Genomic DNA, 16317 nt, shown 5'->3' with positions numbered 1-16317 from the left:
CCAGCTTCTGGACAAACGTTGAGAGCCAACAGGATCTTTTAGGGGGTTGGATTGAGGGTAGAAAGAGTGAAGAAGTCCCAAGTTTCTTTAGCCTGAATGGCCAGAAGGATCCAGGTGACCTAGAGGAGCACTGTGAGATGAGCAGGGGCCTGAGCGGTGGGGAGCGGACGGTCAGGAGTTCCCGTTGCACACCTGATGTCTGAGCTGCCTACCGCGGTCCACGTGGCCACTGGAGCTGGCGAGTGGGAACGCAGGTGCTAGTGTTAGGACCACTGTGGGATGGAAAGGAAAGGGGGGGGGGATCCACAGCGAACCATCTTCCTGTCGGAGAACACATGTGTGCCAGCAGCTGCTGGGACCCACAGCTGTTGCCGCACACTGAGGCCCTGGAGGGTGAGGCGAGCTCCTCGTCTCTAAAAAACATCAACGACCTATAGCACAGCCCCTCTGACAGGTGCTGCGTCCCGTCATCTCATAGTCTTGTGAAGGCAGGACACGGAGACCAGGTATGAGCAGGTTGTCTGCACGGTGCAGGATTCGGGCCCCTGCCCCCTCCTTGGGGGTGAGGGTTGCTGCATCTGGCCCTCACCTGGGTTCGGGCCCTCGTGGGGTGGAAGGTATGGTTGGCACAGAGGAAAAGTAAAGGAAGCACGGGGCGAGGGCCAGGGGGAGGGCTGGGCTAATAATCTGAGCCCTCCCAAGAAGTGGGAGGCCAAGAAGGGTGGATAAAATAAGGACTCCCCCGACCCCTGAACTGATGCCAGCCCCTGTGCCAGTGGGAAAAGCAGGGCACTGGCCCCTGACAGCCTTCAAACCCTGGCCTCCTCCCTGACCTCGTACACAGATCACTGAGGGGTTAACGAGCATTTCTGCATGGCCCACCAGCTCAGAATGGCTTTGTTATTAAAAGCATATTTTGGTACCATGAAAACGACATGAAATTCAAATTTCGGTCTCTATCAGTGAAGGCTTTCTGGACATAATCCCTTAGGTCCCTTTACTGATTCCTTGCAAGGCCCAGGGGACCCAGGCTTCCTCGTCGAGGAAACTTCCTGGCTCAGGCCCAAGCCCCACATCAACTCGGGAGCCCCTACAGGACCCTGCCAGATAAAGGGAGCTGCATCTCATCGGGTCCTGAGTCTCGGGGCGCTCTAATCCCGTATTTATTTTTCCGGCTGACCCTCTGAGCCACAGAAGGGTTACAAGGACGGATTCCGGAGCCAGGCTGCCTGGATTCGTGACCCAGTTCTGCCATGTTCTAGCTGTGTGCCCTCTGGAAAATGCCCCCGCACCTCTGGCTGCCGTCCTGCCACACCGGCAGCGTTGGCCTGTTGCGTGAAGTCTGAACTACGTGCTAGCTGGCTCTTTTTGCAGAACGTTTGCTGACCCCTGGCTTAGAAGGCTCAGCTCCTGAAACGAGGGGTTCGTTTGGGGGACAGACCGTAGTAATGCGATGTGAGCCACCAAGAGCTCGGGTTCTCACCAGGGTCCGTATGTTTCCTACACGAGCCTCTGGCAAGCACCGGGGAAGCCAGAGCTGAGAGGGCAGCAGGCGTGCCAGGGATGGGCACGTTTCCTACAAGGCAGGCAGAAAGGAGCCTGGCTCTGTGGGGCTCCCCCCGCGGCCGGGATGTGCTTTTGGCCAGAATCTCCACTGCATCTCAGAATTGGGACCCCTGTCTGGGGGTCAAGGCAGGGGAGGGAGCCCCCGCCCCAACCAGCAGCATCGCCATCCCAAGGCCTTGTTAGATGCACACGCTCTCGGGCCACCCTGGACCCACACTGAGGATGGGGGCCGGGCAATCAGCTGCTCCCCCACCGGTGAGTGTGATGCCCAAACCTGAGAGCCAAGCCCCCCCGCCCCCCACCTCCGCCGGGAAGCTCTGACCCTGGCATCCCCGGGCAAGTTGCATGATGTCTGTGCCTCTGGAACACGAGTGAAGTCAGGAGGCCCCTCACCTCGGAGCAGCTACTACAGGTCACCAGGAGCAGATTGTGCCCTCGCCCTCGAGTGAAGCCTGAGCGCCTGTTACCTGTCTGTCTGTCCTTCTGCCTTCCACTGTGGGACAGCAGGTGGAAAGGATGAAGGGGCCGTCTGGTGTTCTGAACTAAGGTTCTTCAGCCAGGAGAGAAAAACAAAAACTGGCAAGCCAGCTCTCGGTGCAGTTGGGATTTTTTAGGCAAAAAAAGGCTCCTTAAGCAAGAGGGTTGCCTGATTCAGGCCCCGCTCCTCTCGCTCCAGAAAGGTGTGGGAAGGTGGCTGACGGGTGGGGTGGGGGAAGCTGCGTCCAGGGGACTCGGGGCCTTTCTCAGTGAAGGAAGACCAAGACACATTTGCAAACGTGCCATAGAGATTTTAATGAAAAAATTAGAAAAGTGCATTATTTTACAACACTACAGTAAATGATTTTTTTTTTCTGTAAAGACATTGTAAAATATATACAGGGTTGCTTAGTGCATTCGTTACAAAAGAAAGATGCAATCCCTTGCATAAATTACATATTTTACACGGGCTGGATGTCTACTTGGACTTGTAAACATTGGTGATACAGTTTTGTTTGTCATTCTTCAGGTAAGCTGTGATAATAAATACCTCTGATTTCATTTGATGGTTGTCTCATTCTGTTAAACTTCAGAACGGCATGCTAAGGCCATTTGTGAAGTCGCCCTCCCCACAGGCGGAGAAGGCCGGAGAAGATCAACAAAAGGGAAACACAGGAAAAGGAAACAGTAGGCTTCTTTGAATTTGGTTCACTGTGGTCTGGTTGGAATCACTGGTTTTGCCCAAGCTGGGGTGGCTTCCCACCACGGGTCCGACGCCTGGACCGCAGTGAGGCTTGTGGTCCAATCCCAAACCCCCCAGCGGGGGGGGCGGGAAGGGAGGTCCCAGCTTCGGGGCTCTGGGACGAGCCATCCCATCCACCCGCAGCGAGGCCGAGCTGCCCCGGCTTCTGGTAGAAACGTCCCGAATTCCCACACCCTCCCCTGCGAGCGCTCTGGAGGGCCTCCAGCCGCATCCGCGCCCTCAGGACCAGACCCACGTCCTCTTGCCACGCAGACGTGAAAGTGTCCAGCAATGCCGACAAAGAAAACAATAATCCAGATACCCAGTCAGCGCGAGCACACACACACCCCCCACCCCGGATGAATACGTGAGGATCCGCATCTCGGTGCGCCCACCCCCCCCACCCCAGAGAGCACCCCCTGTGCGTCTATGCCCATCGTGTCAATGCGTGTGAGCGTGGAACTAATTCAAGCTTAACTATCCTACGTGTAGGGTCACAGATGATGCTTCTTGTCTTGTTGCAGTTTTGAGGTTCAAGGACACACAGTTGGCTGACGTTAAAAATTGTACATCTTAGAGGGAGCATCTGTAATTTCTTGGCCTGCTGGGAACAGACTAGAAATTCTTCCTCCTTGTTAACCAGATCAGTGGTTTAAATCCTCCTCCTCCTCCCTGAAAGCCTCTGTCTGATGTTTTAGTTGCAAACCTCCCCCCCACCCCACACCCGAGGCATATTCATGGGCATGGAGACCGCCTCATTTGGGGGGAAGCCAGTCTCCCCAGTCTAAAGCTTGCTGGGTGGGTGGCACCAATAGTTTCACCTAATCCAGTGCATTATCTACTCCACGGAGATTTCTGATAAAGTGGAGGGTGGTGGGCTGACGTGACCTCTGGAGGTCCCTTCCAGCCCCAAATGGCTGTCAAAATGCTATTTGTAGGCTGAATAAACAAATATATAATTAGCCTTTTTCAGGAGTGTGTGAGTCTCTGAGGAGCCATCAAATTATAGAGAAATCTTGGTAATTGTGGGTTCTGCTTCACTGGGTTCCCAATATCACGTTTTCCTTTTCATTGGATTTTTTTTTTTTCCTACCCAACTCTGAAAATTCTCACAAAACTGTAGGGATTGCTGAGGCATGTTCTGATCCCCATAGCTGCTCACCTGACTCGGTTTCTAGGCTTTGGGCATCTTGGAGGCACGTGGTACGTTGGAGCTTGGCTTTCGGGGGCCGGGGACCGCGACGGTCCCATTCACCACGGTGCCCCATGTGCCCTGGAAATAAGCAGCAGACCCCGCCACACAGAGGGGCCTCAGGAGCCACCAGGCCCACCACGGCTGCAGCTCACATCTCGTAGCTGCTCCATCCTCCCAGGTTAGGAAAGGTGAGACTTTCCACGGGGTGTGTCGGAGGTGGGAGGGAAATGGTGGGCTTTGGGTCCCCACGGAGACATCCCACCCACACCATCACCAAGCATCTGGTCCATTGGGAACTGAGAGATGGGGCCACAGAGGAGAGCCCATCAACAGAAGGGTTGGAGGAAGCGGGTGGAGACACGATTCATCGGGGTGAGGAGGTCTACAGAGCTGTACCTGGAAAATGTGCTGTCCCTAGCTGCAAGGAGCTGGCCCAGGTCAGAGACTTTGTCGGGAGCTCTTGGCCCTTCCCCTTCCTGCAAGCCTGTTTCCCACCCCCCCCCCCACCACCACCACCAAAATGTCAACCAAGAGCCCCAGACATAATGACACGTTATCTTTGCTGTACCTCTCTGGGGGACACCTGTTTCTCACCTGGCCATCTCCTCCACAGAAGAGGGTAAGAGGTGACTTGCCTGAGGCCACATGGCCTGATTACAATGGGGAAGGCAGGGACCCCAAGGCCCCCCGAGGCCTCCAGCTCCCCGCAGTGCTGAGGAGCCGGAGGAGGTGAAGCTGAGACCGGGGCTGATGGCTAAACTTCACAAAACCAAGACCTGCTCTCTGGATGCTAGAGGTTTCCATGAACACGAACTGGGACCTCTGGAGAGGCTGCGGTTGGGATCCAGGAGTGACGGGAGAGTGAAGAACAGAAGCTTCCCCGAGTGGTTACCTCGCCCTCGGGCACAGCCTCCTCTCCCCCTTTCCTGCCCTGATTCCTCCCAGGCTGGAGCCCACGATCACCAGGCAGGAAGGTCCTGCCCATGTGTCCCAGGGAGCACCAGAACCTAGGCCGTATCTACCCTATAGGGTTTTCTACCTCTGGTCCTTCTGAAAGAATCCCACCCTTCCAGATCCTTCCTTCACAGATGGGGAGACAAAGGCCCAGGCAGATGGGGCATGTCCACCAGGATGACCAATTCGAACGTTAGTCGTCCTCCAAGCCATTCTCAGGTCCATCCCCCAGGGTGGGTGCCCTCCCCTCCCCTCTCTTCCCTTCCCTCCCTTCCCTCCCCCATGGGTGACAGAGCAGACAATGGAGGGGCTTTAACCAGGGTTCATCCGTCTCCCAGAGCTGGGCCCTATGCCCTCTGCAGGGGACCCTGTGGCCATTCTGGAAGCCTGCACCTTGGAGTCCTGTTCTCTCCTCTCAGGCTTTTTGTCCCTGGTGACGTGCACAGAGCTGGGCTTCCAAAACAACATGAGCCACTGGTAAATTCAGTACATACTCTTCCTGAGGGCCTGGAACTTTCTCCTGCCTATTGCCTGCCCCTGTGCAACGCTGCCTCCATCATGAAGCCCCCGATCCTGTTTGCCTGGAAGTGGCCCCCGCTCCTGCCACCTGCCAAGGCCATCCCCCAGTGTCCCTTTCTCGTGGTAAGCAGGGTTCCCTGTGAGCCTGAGCACAGAGCCTGGGGAAGAAGGGCCAGAAATGTGCAGTCTGAGCCCTGGATCCCCTTCCAGCAATGTCCCCTCTGAGCCCAGTCTCCCTGTGTCCCGCCTGCACAAGCATGGACGAGCAGCAGAAGTCAGGGCTTCATTCTCAGAGTGCCGCTCTGCACGCAGGCCTAAGATCCACCCATCATAGCTTGGCCCCAGCGGAGCAAAGACGGGGGCCCTGAGTCAGGTGGGGCCTGGCACGAGGCTGGCCAGACGCTGACCCGAGCCAGTGGCTTCTGCAGGTGGGGGATGCAGCCTTGAATCCTCCCAGGAAGCATTGAGAACCGTGATGTAAGGACAAGCCTGGCACGCAGGAGGAAAGAGGAGAGGTGGATGGAGGGGCAGGATTTGGGGTTTCAGGATTAATGGGAAGGCAATTCCTGGAGGTGGGGGGGGCATACCCATCTTCTCATAGGGGCAGGTAAGTGCTGCAGATACAGAGTCCCTGGCTCCCCTAGCCTCAGGCTCGCTCTCTTTAGAAGATGCACCTTGCACAGCTAGGGTGCCTCGCGCAGTCAAGGAAACTAAGCAGAGACCCACTGCAAGAAGCTACTGGTTAATTAAGGAGCCATATGCCGTTAACAAATCTAATTGGGGAAGAGTCACCTGCAACAGAAGGTGTCTAAGTAAATACATCCAGATGCTGGTTGACGTCAGCCCAGCCAGTCCTCCCCGAGCTGGAGCTGGTGGCAGAGAATGAGGCAGACTTGGTCCGGGGTGGGGTAAGGGTGGGGCCCTGGGCCACAAGGAAGAAACACAGACCCAGAGAAGTGAAGTGAATTGTCCTGGGCCACACAGCAAATCACAAAGGCAAGGTTTGAATCCTGGTTCAACCCACATTTCCTAGGCTTGGCTGCTTCCCACTGAGCCTGGGCCCCCTCAGCCTCCAACACCCAGAGGCCTCATGTCAAAATCAAAAGCTGCATTGCATTGCCCAGATGGGGGGTGAGGTGGGGGGAGAGGTCCACACTGGATGCCACTCCTTGACCTTGGCCATAGCTCCTGTGCAAACCCCAGACACCTCAGTAGGAGGAAAGGTCTAAAGAACAGACCTGAGCCTCCAGCGCTCACGACAGCAGACACCCCTGGCTCTTCTGCTGACACCCTGCCCTCAGCATCCAGGGGAGAAATATGGAATAAGGGCAGGAGCCCCGACCAGCCATCAAAGCTCCTGTGGGGTCTTAGTGCAGCCCCTGGTCACAGGCAGTCACGAAATCTGTTCATAGAGTAAATGGGAAACTGGCACATCCTTGTGCCAAGAGAGCCCAACAGTTAGACAACATTTTTTTGCTAGCTCCCTGCTAATCTTTGGTATCTGTTCATCAGGACAAGTCCCCGGATGCTCAAGTGAAAGACCCAGCGGACCTTATCCAGAAATGTTCCCCTGTGCAAATCCTAGCTAACGTCCAGAAGACTCAGAAACAACACACACACACACACACACACACACACACACACACACACACACACACCCATCAACTCCACCTAAACAGTAAGACTCCGGAGGATTCAGGTTTGGTGAGACTCCAGGATCTCTCTGGAGTGCTGTCGTGACTGGAGACCCCAGGTAGAGACGTCTGGATGGACAGGTCCTCCACGGAAGCTGGGTGTGAGAGGGAAGGGCCTTGAAAGAAACTTAACTGTGTGGGTAACGGGGAGCCAGAGAAGGTTCTCGAGCATGAGAATGACTAGAACGACTTAGAATATGACGAGCTTGTCAAAGGCCTGGATGGTCGCCGCCGGTCAGGTGTGGCCTGGGGCAGGGTTCCACTGATCCTGCTCCCGCCGTGTCCACGCTCAGCGCCTCGGCGCACGCTCTGTCCCCGCCTAAAACAGCGCCCACTTGCTCCGTCAAGGTTCCCCTGAGAGATTCCCAAAAGCTCCTTCCTCCACCAAGCCAAGTTCCTCGGCCGGAGGCAATCCCCTCCTTTCCCTGGTTTCGAGTCAAACGCCAGGCGGGAACCCGTAGGCGCCCTGGAGCTGGCCTGAGAACTGCAGACGCGCCCGAGAACACCAGCGCGGCACCTGCCGCGGACCAGGTGCCCAGTCACGGTCGCCTCCCGCGGTCCCCGCAGCCACTCCGCACGGGAGGGTTTATTTATAACCTCTAACTGAAAGCTGGGGAAACTGAGCCTCAGAGGGGCAAAGCCAGCACCCACCGGTCTCAGGTGTGCGAGGTGCCACAGCCTGAGCAGCTTCCACCCCACACGCTGCCCCCACGGAGGTCGGGGGCGCCTGCCTTTGCCTCAGTCCCAGGGCCCCCGAGCCCATGCCAGGCGGGTGCGGAGCTGAGGCCGGGGATCCCTGGCACTCACCACCCAGCCTCTCCTAGCAGGACGTGGCACTGACCTGGCTCCTGGTGACGTTCCCATCACAGGGGCCCCTCCCCACGCAAGGTGACAGGGTGCAATGTCACAAGCTCGCTTCTGGAGCTTGAAGATGTACCAACCACCCACTTTAACGGGAAAAGGCCGGCTGTGGGCAGCTCGCGGCCTGTGGCACGCGGCACACTCAGCTCCGGCAGCCAAGTGCCCCTGGATCGCCAACAGCGGGTGATGGATTTTCAGCATGTGGATGGGCATCGAGCTCCAGGGACGGGGCAATCGCCTGTACTGAAGTTAAGATACGTGAGGGTAACAGGGACGCATGGCCACCCAGGCCACCCAGGCAGGCAGCTAGGACTCTGGTCGCCTTTATCCCCCTCTGGGCACTGCCCAGCGCTGACCGCTCCCGAGGCAGAGCCATCAGAGTGTGCTTCCCAGGATGGCCTCGCGTGACACAACAGAAGAGCCCCGAGGAAGGCATCCCTGAGTGCATCAGGGGCCTTGGGTGGAGGAGTGGGGAGCTCCCCTCGCCAACTCCATGATGGACAATAGCAGGGGGACTTTCCGGGCAGCCGGGGGCTCAGAGAAGCTGCACGGGGGTCTTTTCTTAAGATGAAAGGCTGCCTAGCCCCAGCGGGGGGTGGGGAGGGCTGCTCTGTGTTATCAGAACTGAAAAATCCATGCCCCAGAACTTGCCAGAGCAAATCTCTCCAAGACAGAAGTCCCGATTGTGGTCCTTGATGGCCAAGAGCACGGCCACGACAGCCGGTTACGGTTTTAGGATTATTAATGCGAGGAAAGGCCCATTGAGGAGCTGCCGGGGGCCAGAGCGCCCCAGCCAGCTTGCAGGGGTCCCACGGCAAGCCCACCGGCTCAGCCCTGCCGGCCAGCTTCGTAGGCCACGGAAGCCCAGCTCTGTGCCTTACGTCTACTTATAGCTGGGTCGGCCCCACAGGTGTTTAGGGAAAAGATCGCAGAGTCAGGAATAGCAGAGTGTTCAGCTCTGGCAATGAGACCCGGCACCCAGGGTCTTGTGGACACCTCCCTAGGACCTTCCACTCGTTTCTCCAACAGAGGAGAGCGACATTTAGTGTAACCCATGTAACTACAGTGGGAGGCAACCAGAGAGGGCTCGAGAAAGCCAAATACCTCAAATGCATCAATTGGTGACACCACATCACCATGTGGTCCTGCCTAACGTCTCCAAGATGAGGAAACCAGAGAGAAGCAGAGCATGGGGTAGCCCCCCCCCCCCCCCCAAGACAAGGGGCCTGGACCCTTCAAAGGGGCAGCATCTGAAAGACATGAATGGCAAGAAAGAAGATCCTAGATTGGAGTAATCTGGGGCAACCAGACGGGTAAGGTGGAGGTGACCTTGTCTCTTGGATTCACAAGAAAGCTCTGGAGGACATTCTGGGAGCACAGCTGGGAAGATGTGAACGTGGACCGTATTTCAGATACTGATACTGCATGAACGCTGAATTTCCTGCGGTGTCTGTGGCGCTGTTCTCTAGGATGCTCTTGGCCCCAGGAGATCACTTTTTTGCTTTGGCTGAACCACCTAAAGGCTGCAGACCCCAATTCATCCTCCATGTACCTTGGGGTGGGAGGAGGGTCAAGCAAGTGTGACAAAGTGCTACAGGCTGGTGGGGGGTTTGGGTGATAGGTATACAGAGATTTATCCTACTCTTCTTGCAACTTTGCTCGAATCTGCAATTTTCCAAAGTTGGTGGAGGGAGAATCATGGAAACAGGATTTCCCCCTGAATCATGGGAATAGGATTTCCCCACAGCGGCGTGTCCCAAGCTGTCATCAAGAAAGGGCCGTCCAGAATGGATTTACACCCAGGGCTCTGGGGAACCCAGGATGCTTGGGGCCTGGTTCATGTGATGATGCTCTGTTCTTGGCACCACTGCTTGCCCCCTCTCCCTCCATCTCCCCAGCACTCTGCCAAATGAAATGGTCTCTGGTATTCCTGGTAGCCCAACCTTCAAAAGTGCCCACTGATTGGAACATCCAGGCCAAATGTCTTCATGGGTCAAATTCCTGAACCCCCCCCCCCACCTCCACCCCATACCATGTGTCGTGGGACCACAACAGAGGCCAGGGAGGGGAGAGGACTTCTGGGGGCCCAGGGAGGCAGGAGGCATGGCCCTACCAACCCTTCCTTGTCTGGGACCCTGGACGCACCCCAGGTAAGCAAGGACTCTGGAAGAAACTCCTGTTAGAGTCCTAGCTGCAGGCTCACCCAGGACAGGCCCCCTGTCTGCACCCCTTTTGGGGTGAAGCCACAGGCCCTAGCGCACCTCAGAGGACAGTACCCCGTCACACTAATAGAATGGACATGTTCCAGCACAGGCCTCAGACCTTGCACCTCTGTGGATGCCCGTAACTGGTAGCTTAATTAGGGCCGATTATTTTTAAAAACTGCAGAAAGAAACAGGGCCATGGACCTCAGCGGCAGGTGGTTTTTCTCCTCTGATCATTGTTTGCTCTCTCACCTCCCTCTCCGACTCCATGTGCACAGACAAATGAATGCCTCTAACCCGTTCTCTCCAGCTTCCAGCTGCTGGTGAGCGTTGCTAGGAATCGGGATCCGTGAGGCTTTCGGATCAAGGTGAGGCAGAGAAAAGTGACCTCCTAGACCTAGCTGTGGGCTTCTGAGCTGCTGTCCAGACATTCCCCCACTGAAGGCCCCGCGTGCAGAGAAGCCACGGCGAGCCAAATTCCGCAGTCCCTCTCCCCTTTCTGTAGATGGGGTCTGAGCACCTGCAAAGGCGGGCCTCCCAGGCAGCAGTGTGGGTCCATCTGCTTCCTCTCCCAGGGCAAGGTTTCTGGGCTGCAAACGACCTGCTGTGCTCACGGCCAAGGGCAAGCGGCACCTCCCAATCAGTGATGCACGGCAGGAACACAACAGATGCTTCAGGGAGCACCAGGCAGCCCGCTGCACTGAAGGGTCTGCTGCCTGGGTTTCAAGGCGGAGTGCTGTGGGTGGGAAGAAGAGACCCGACTCCAGCTCTGGGGCTAACCATGCACCTCAAAACCCAGACGGTGGGCTCACTTCTAGGTACACAAGAGTCCAACGGTCCCCGTGGCACGATAGCACCTTCCAGCTGGCATGGGGGTGGTGAAAACGGGAAGGTCTCTAGAAAGCACCCAGGCCTGTTTAGGATGATCCGTGCCACTGCCCACCTTCCTCCCATCTTTGGTGACGTGGATGGATGGAGATCCCTTAAGCTGGAAAACGTTCAAGCAGGAGTCCGAAAGCTCTTTAAGGACCTGTGAGGTATGCTGCTTTCTAGAACCGGGTGGCCAGGCAGTCCCCTGGGATTCCGGTGGGCTGTGGCCCTGACTGAAGCTGAAATCTGTGTCCCAACAAGCTAGAGTGACTTGTCCCCCTCACTGAGGGGCGCTGCCACCTGCAAGAAGGGGGCTGAGAAACCGGACTGGGGAAAGAAGTCGTCGGCTGTGCAAGGAGTGGAGACCTGGCCTGAGGCATGGAGGGACCTGCGGGGTACAAGCAACAGTGGTGACCGCACAGCCAGGAAGATGGCAGGTGGAGAATCACATGGGAAGACCAAGGGCCTGGCAGGCTAATCTGAGATGCTGGTTCCCCCTTCCTGGCCCCTCTATCTCCTCCCCCAAAAGTGAGGGAGCTCAGGGAGGTGGACTCAGACTAAAGCTTCCTCTTGGCTTTTGAGGATTCTCCTGCTGACTGAGCCATCTCAGGGGGCCAGCTCTCTGGATGCAGATGCCCCAGCCCCATTTCATCAGGAGGGAGGGACCCTGGAGGCTGTCAATTCGCTGACACCCCATGAGAGCACCTTACTGGGGTGCGTGGAGGACTCCTTGGCCGGAGACCAGAGTTGGGAACCACCAGGGCCATCTGAGAAAAGGTGAGATATCCCAAAGGAAGCAAACCAAGGTTCACCACCGTGCCCTCAAGACCTCAAGCGTGAACAAGGATATTTAACTTTGGAAGAGGAGACTCACTGACTGCCCTTAGGTGGGCTGAGCGGTAGCCAAGGACCGAGAACCAGGAGGGATCTGGGAGCATGAAGGTCTACACTGCTTCCAATGCTCAAGTTGGTGGTCATCACTGAACAGAAAGAACTTCACCCTACAATCCTTACTGCCATAAAGAACAGTCAACTCTGGAAATCTAGAATATGGAATGTCTTTTTCCTGTCCCTGGAAGCATTTAAACAGAAGGACACTTTACACAGCTATTTTAGTCAGGGAACCAGCCCCTGAATGAAGGGCTGAGACTGGGCTCTTCTGACTCCTGGTGCACCCACTTGTGGGCAGAGAGAAGCAGGTGGCCTCAGCTGAAGGCTGAAGGCAGAGGCCACGGTGTGCTGGAGCCAGCTTCTCGGGCCAGGACCAGCTCCGTGACACTGAGCAAACCAGCCACCCTCTTGTGCCTAAGTTTCCCTTACAGATCAAAGATTGTCATACACCCCATTTGAGGACAAATCTTACAAAGGTTTTCACGAGAAACCTCACACCGATCGCAAGCATTCTCCTCCAAAGCAGGAGGCACTCTGCAAAGGTGGACTAGTATTTTCATACCTATGATCCCTCAATAATGAAGAATTTCTTCCAAGAGGAAAAAAAAAATCTACTCTCTGGCCAGGTTTTAGAGCCCTAAAGGTTTTTTTTTGTTTTTGTTTTTTAAATGAGTGAACCAAGACAACCGTGAAGGTTGAGAACCGTGGTTCCCAGACCCCTTTCACAGGCCCCGTGTCCTGGACGCAGAGCCCACTGTCAACATGGGATGGGACACCACAGTGCCTGCCCCTCCAGAGGAGTCTGGACTGCTGTGTTTCGCTCCAATGGCCCAAATGCTTGGGACTGGTGGCATCTAGGTGGCTTATCCTCTCAGGAATCCCTCAGACCTCCTCTTTCTAGGCAGCGGATCCTCCACTCCGGTAGATCTCACGGGGGCTCCTGCTGCTCCGTCTGGGCCAAAGCCCTTTTCTATCCAAGAGTCATGACCATTCCCTTCATGAAAAAGACATGGGAAGGTGAGTGAATTCTAGAAAAGATAGGGGTGGTGACGAGCGAAGTTGAAGGTCCCCTCTGGGAATTTGGATTCCAGATTTTTCTTTATTCGGGTCACTGAAAAGACCCCCAGTGTGCCCAATTCTATAGACTTGCCCTCCCCTAGGAGATTAACAGGCCTTCCTTGTGGGTCGTCCAAAGGGACCACAGGGAGGAATTTCTCCACTACTCAGGAAAGTTGTCCCCTGAGATTGACACGTTCCCAGCAGGCCAAGACACCGCTCCTTGCCTCTAAACGCTTCCTGAGACCAACACAGACTTGCCCTTATTTACAAATCAAATGCAATTAGAGACTGTCTTTCTTGAAATACGTATATATATATTTTTAAACAAGGAATGCCCTGTCATTTTTTATTAGGAAAATAAACCACATCCACCTAATACCCATTCTCATCCAAGCATCCCAAACCACAATTCTTATTTATGCAGGTAGACGCTGCACAAACCGCCACGGCTACCACCACCGCTTCCATCCTTCTATAAATAAGAGGGAAGTAACAAAATACTCTGTGGTTCCAACAATTTTCCAGTTTCCCCTGACACTTCCAGTTGCACGGTAAATTGTTAGAACTGCAGATGATTAAAAAAAAATCCTTTAATAAATTAATATTATTACTGGCTTTGGATTATTCCATTGCTAGTTTTGTTTTCTTGCGTTGATAATGCATACCAGTTTAACAAAGTGCATGCTTCTAAAAAATTTTTGAACTGGCAAGCTAAAATGATCCATGTCCTCTTTCCCACCCACCCCCCTAAAAAGAAGTTAATATAATTTAGAACCTAGCATTTAAAAAATATGGTCATGACACGTCTGGGAGAGAAGACCGCTTATGGAACATGCTTGGTTTGGCAGAATGATAAATCAAAAACCTCGTGGGTTTGGTTTTCCCCATTTTGTTTGGAAGCCGCTGAAAGCAGGTTATCAACAGAACTGTGTCATGGAAAAGAAAACCGTGAATACCTGATACTTTCCGTTTTGCCACACGGTGCACGCACGCGTACACACACACACACACGCACACAGAAGCACACGGGCGTGTGCACTCCCTCACTCGCACACAGTCCGTGCACGCACGCACACACACAGCCACCCACCGCTTCGGGGAGGAGAGAGGAGTTAGGTCAGACAGCACGTGGGTGGGCACTCGCCGGCTGGCAGCCTGGTGTGCAACTTTGGGTTGGGTATCCTCTCAGCTCTGCCTGGTGGTCTCGGTCTCACACCTGTCCTGGGAAGGCCACCCCAGAGATGGGGCAGGCTGCGGAGAAATGTAAGGCATACTTCGCTGGGAAGGAAGGAAGAAATCCATGCTTCATGCTCAGACGCGAGTTTCAGAGGAGGACGGGCCTTTCTTTTTCCCTGTGGCCTGCTCTGTCTCGCCGGGAGGGGCGGGGAGGGAGGAAGGAAACCATGGGGTGGGGGGCGGGGAGGAAAAAAGGAAAGAAAATAATAGATAATGAGGACAACAGTAAAGGATACTAATAATAAGAAAGAACAGACGAGGTGGGCCAGTGGAACTCGAGGTCAAACAGGACAAGTGACTCTTTCTGCCTACGCCGCCCGCCCCGCACCCTAAATGGACTTCCGCCGTCTCATCAGCCTGTGGTTGTCGGTAAAGCTGTGTAACCCGGGGGAGATGGAGCTGATGGGGGACGGGAAGAGGCTGTTTTTCAATGTGCTTGGTGAGATCTCCTCGATCTTGTACGAGATGGAGTGGAAGTACTGGGGGGCGAGCTTGGTGCTGAAGGAGTTCTGCTGGGGCGCCGGGCGCCCTCCGTAATCCTGCGGGCGGTAGCAGGTGCAAGAGCACACGGACTGCAGGTCCGGGGCGTCCACCTTGTACCGGGGCCGGCCCTGGCGCGCCTCCTCGGGGATGTGAATGACCATGCTGTTGCGGTTTCCGGCAAGGGACGCCCTCTCCTCGGCATCCCGCCGCTCGTCCTCGCTGTTCATGGTCAAGAACCTGAGGACCACCAGGTTGAGGAAGGCCCCGATGACGGTCAGCCCCACCAGGATATACATAAAGCTAAAGGCCACGTACAGTGGCTTCTTTTGCAGGGCGCCCTTGGTCTGCAGCGCCACGTAGTCCCCAAACCCAATGGTAGTCAACGTGATGAAGCAGTAGTAGTAGGCGTGAAAGAAGCTCCACTCCTCGCACTGGGAGAAGGCGGCCGCCCCGATGCACAGCGTCCCCATGCAGGAGAAGAAGCCCACGGTCACCATGTTCTCCATGGACACCTCCGTGTTGCGCATCCCGCAGCACTTCTTGATGCGCTTCAGCAGGTAGCGCACAAAGGTGTTCATCCGCTCGCCCAGGCTCTGGAACATGACCAGCGTCAGCGGGATGCCCAGCACCGCGTAGAACATGCAGAAGGCCTTGCCCGCGTCGGTGCCGGGGGCAGCGTGCCCATAACCTGAGGGGTGGGGTGAGAAAACAGGGAGAAGGAGTGAGGAGAGGTCCCCTGAGGTCTGGGGTGGGGTTGCACTTGGCATTTCAGGGAGGAGGGGGCTGGGGCAGGCCCATAACCCGGGAGAGAGAGCCAGTGAAGAAATGTCACTTGAGGTTGGGGTTGGGAAGGGAGTGCGGGCATTTCGATTGGGATGGAGGCCGGAACATGCCAGCATCCTGGAGGGAGGAGGGGAAAGGAAGAATCAGGGAGGTGTCCTTTGAAATTTAGGGATGGGAGAGGTGCTCTTTGGGGCAGTTCAGAGGAGGGGGACAGGGAGCATTTTGTTGTTTTTAGAGCAAAACAAAGTTTTTTAAAAGAAAAAGCAGCATCCTCACTAATAAGGCTGTGAAAGTAGTGAGGCCAAAGGACAAAATGAAGTATGGCCACTGTGGACCAACATTACTGTTGTAGACCAGGCTCTGGGCAGAGTCCTCGTCCCACAGATCCTCACTCTGACCTCCTAACAACCCTACAAACCAGGCATGATGAGTCTGATACAACAAGAACACTGAGCTCTGGTTACCTAACAGTAGGATACCTTGATTTCTTCAGAGCTGGGATTTGAACCCAGACCTTTTGGGCACCAAGAACGAGGCTCAAAAGCAGAGAGTTTTGAATCAGGAGGAGTAACTGCAGAGTGTAATACAAACACCAGGAGGGCAAAGACTTGTACCTGTTTTGTTCACTGCTGGATCCCCCACCCCTAGAGTAACACCTAGCCTATAGAAGATTAATAAATGAAGGAATACGGTTGTGCCACTGTGTGAATCTGGGCTTCCCAGGAAAGAGGGAGCAAATAATCCTTCAAGAACCGCGCACGTGTAAGTGCTTTTGATACTCTT

At 55.3% G+C, this 16317-nt stretch overlaps 1 protein-coding gene across 1 annotated transcript in view; it reads right to left on the bottom strand.

The window, feature by feature from the left end:
- Positions 1 to 2333: 2333 nt before the first annotated feature.
- The window catches only part of KCNK9 (potassium two pore domain channel subfamily K member 9), an 88208-nt gene continuing 74224 nt past the window's right edge, over positions 2334 to 16317 (bottom strand). Inside the window, exon 2 of the mRNA XM_025985046.2 lies at positions 2334 to 15439. Coding sequence (XP_025840831.2) covers positions 14598 to 15439 — 842 coding nt within the window. The 3' untranslated portion in view covers positions 2334 to 14597. The remainder of the gene's footprint in view (positions 15440 to 16317) is intronic.

The sequence above is a fragment of the Vulpes vulpes genome, chromosome 13, assembly GCF_048418805.1.
Source record: "Vulpes vulpes isolate BD-2025 chromosome 13, VulVul3, whole genome shotgun sequence".
Lineage (NCBI taxonomy): Eukaryota > Metazoa > Chordata > Mammalia > Carnivora > Canidae > Vulpes > Vulpes vulpes.
Note: the sequence above shows the minus strand (reverse complement) of the source record. Positions and strands in the feature narration are given on the sequence as shown.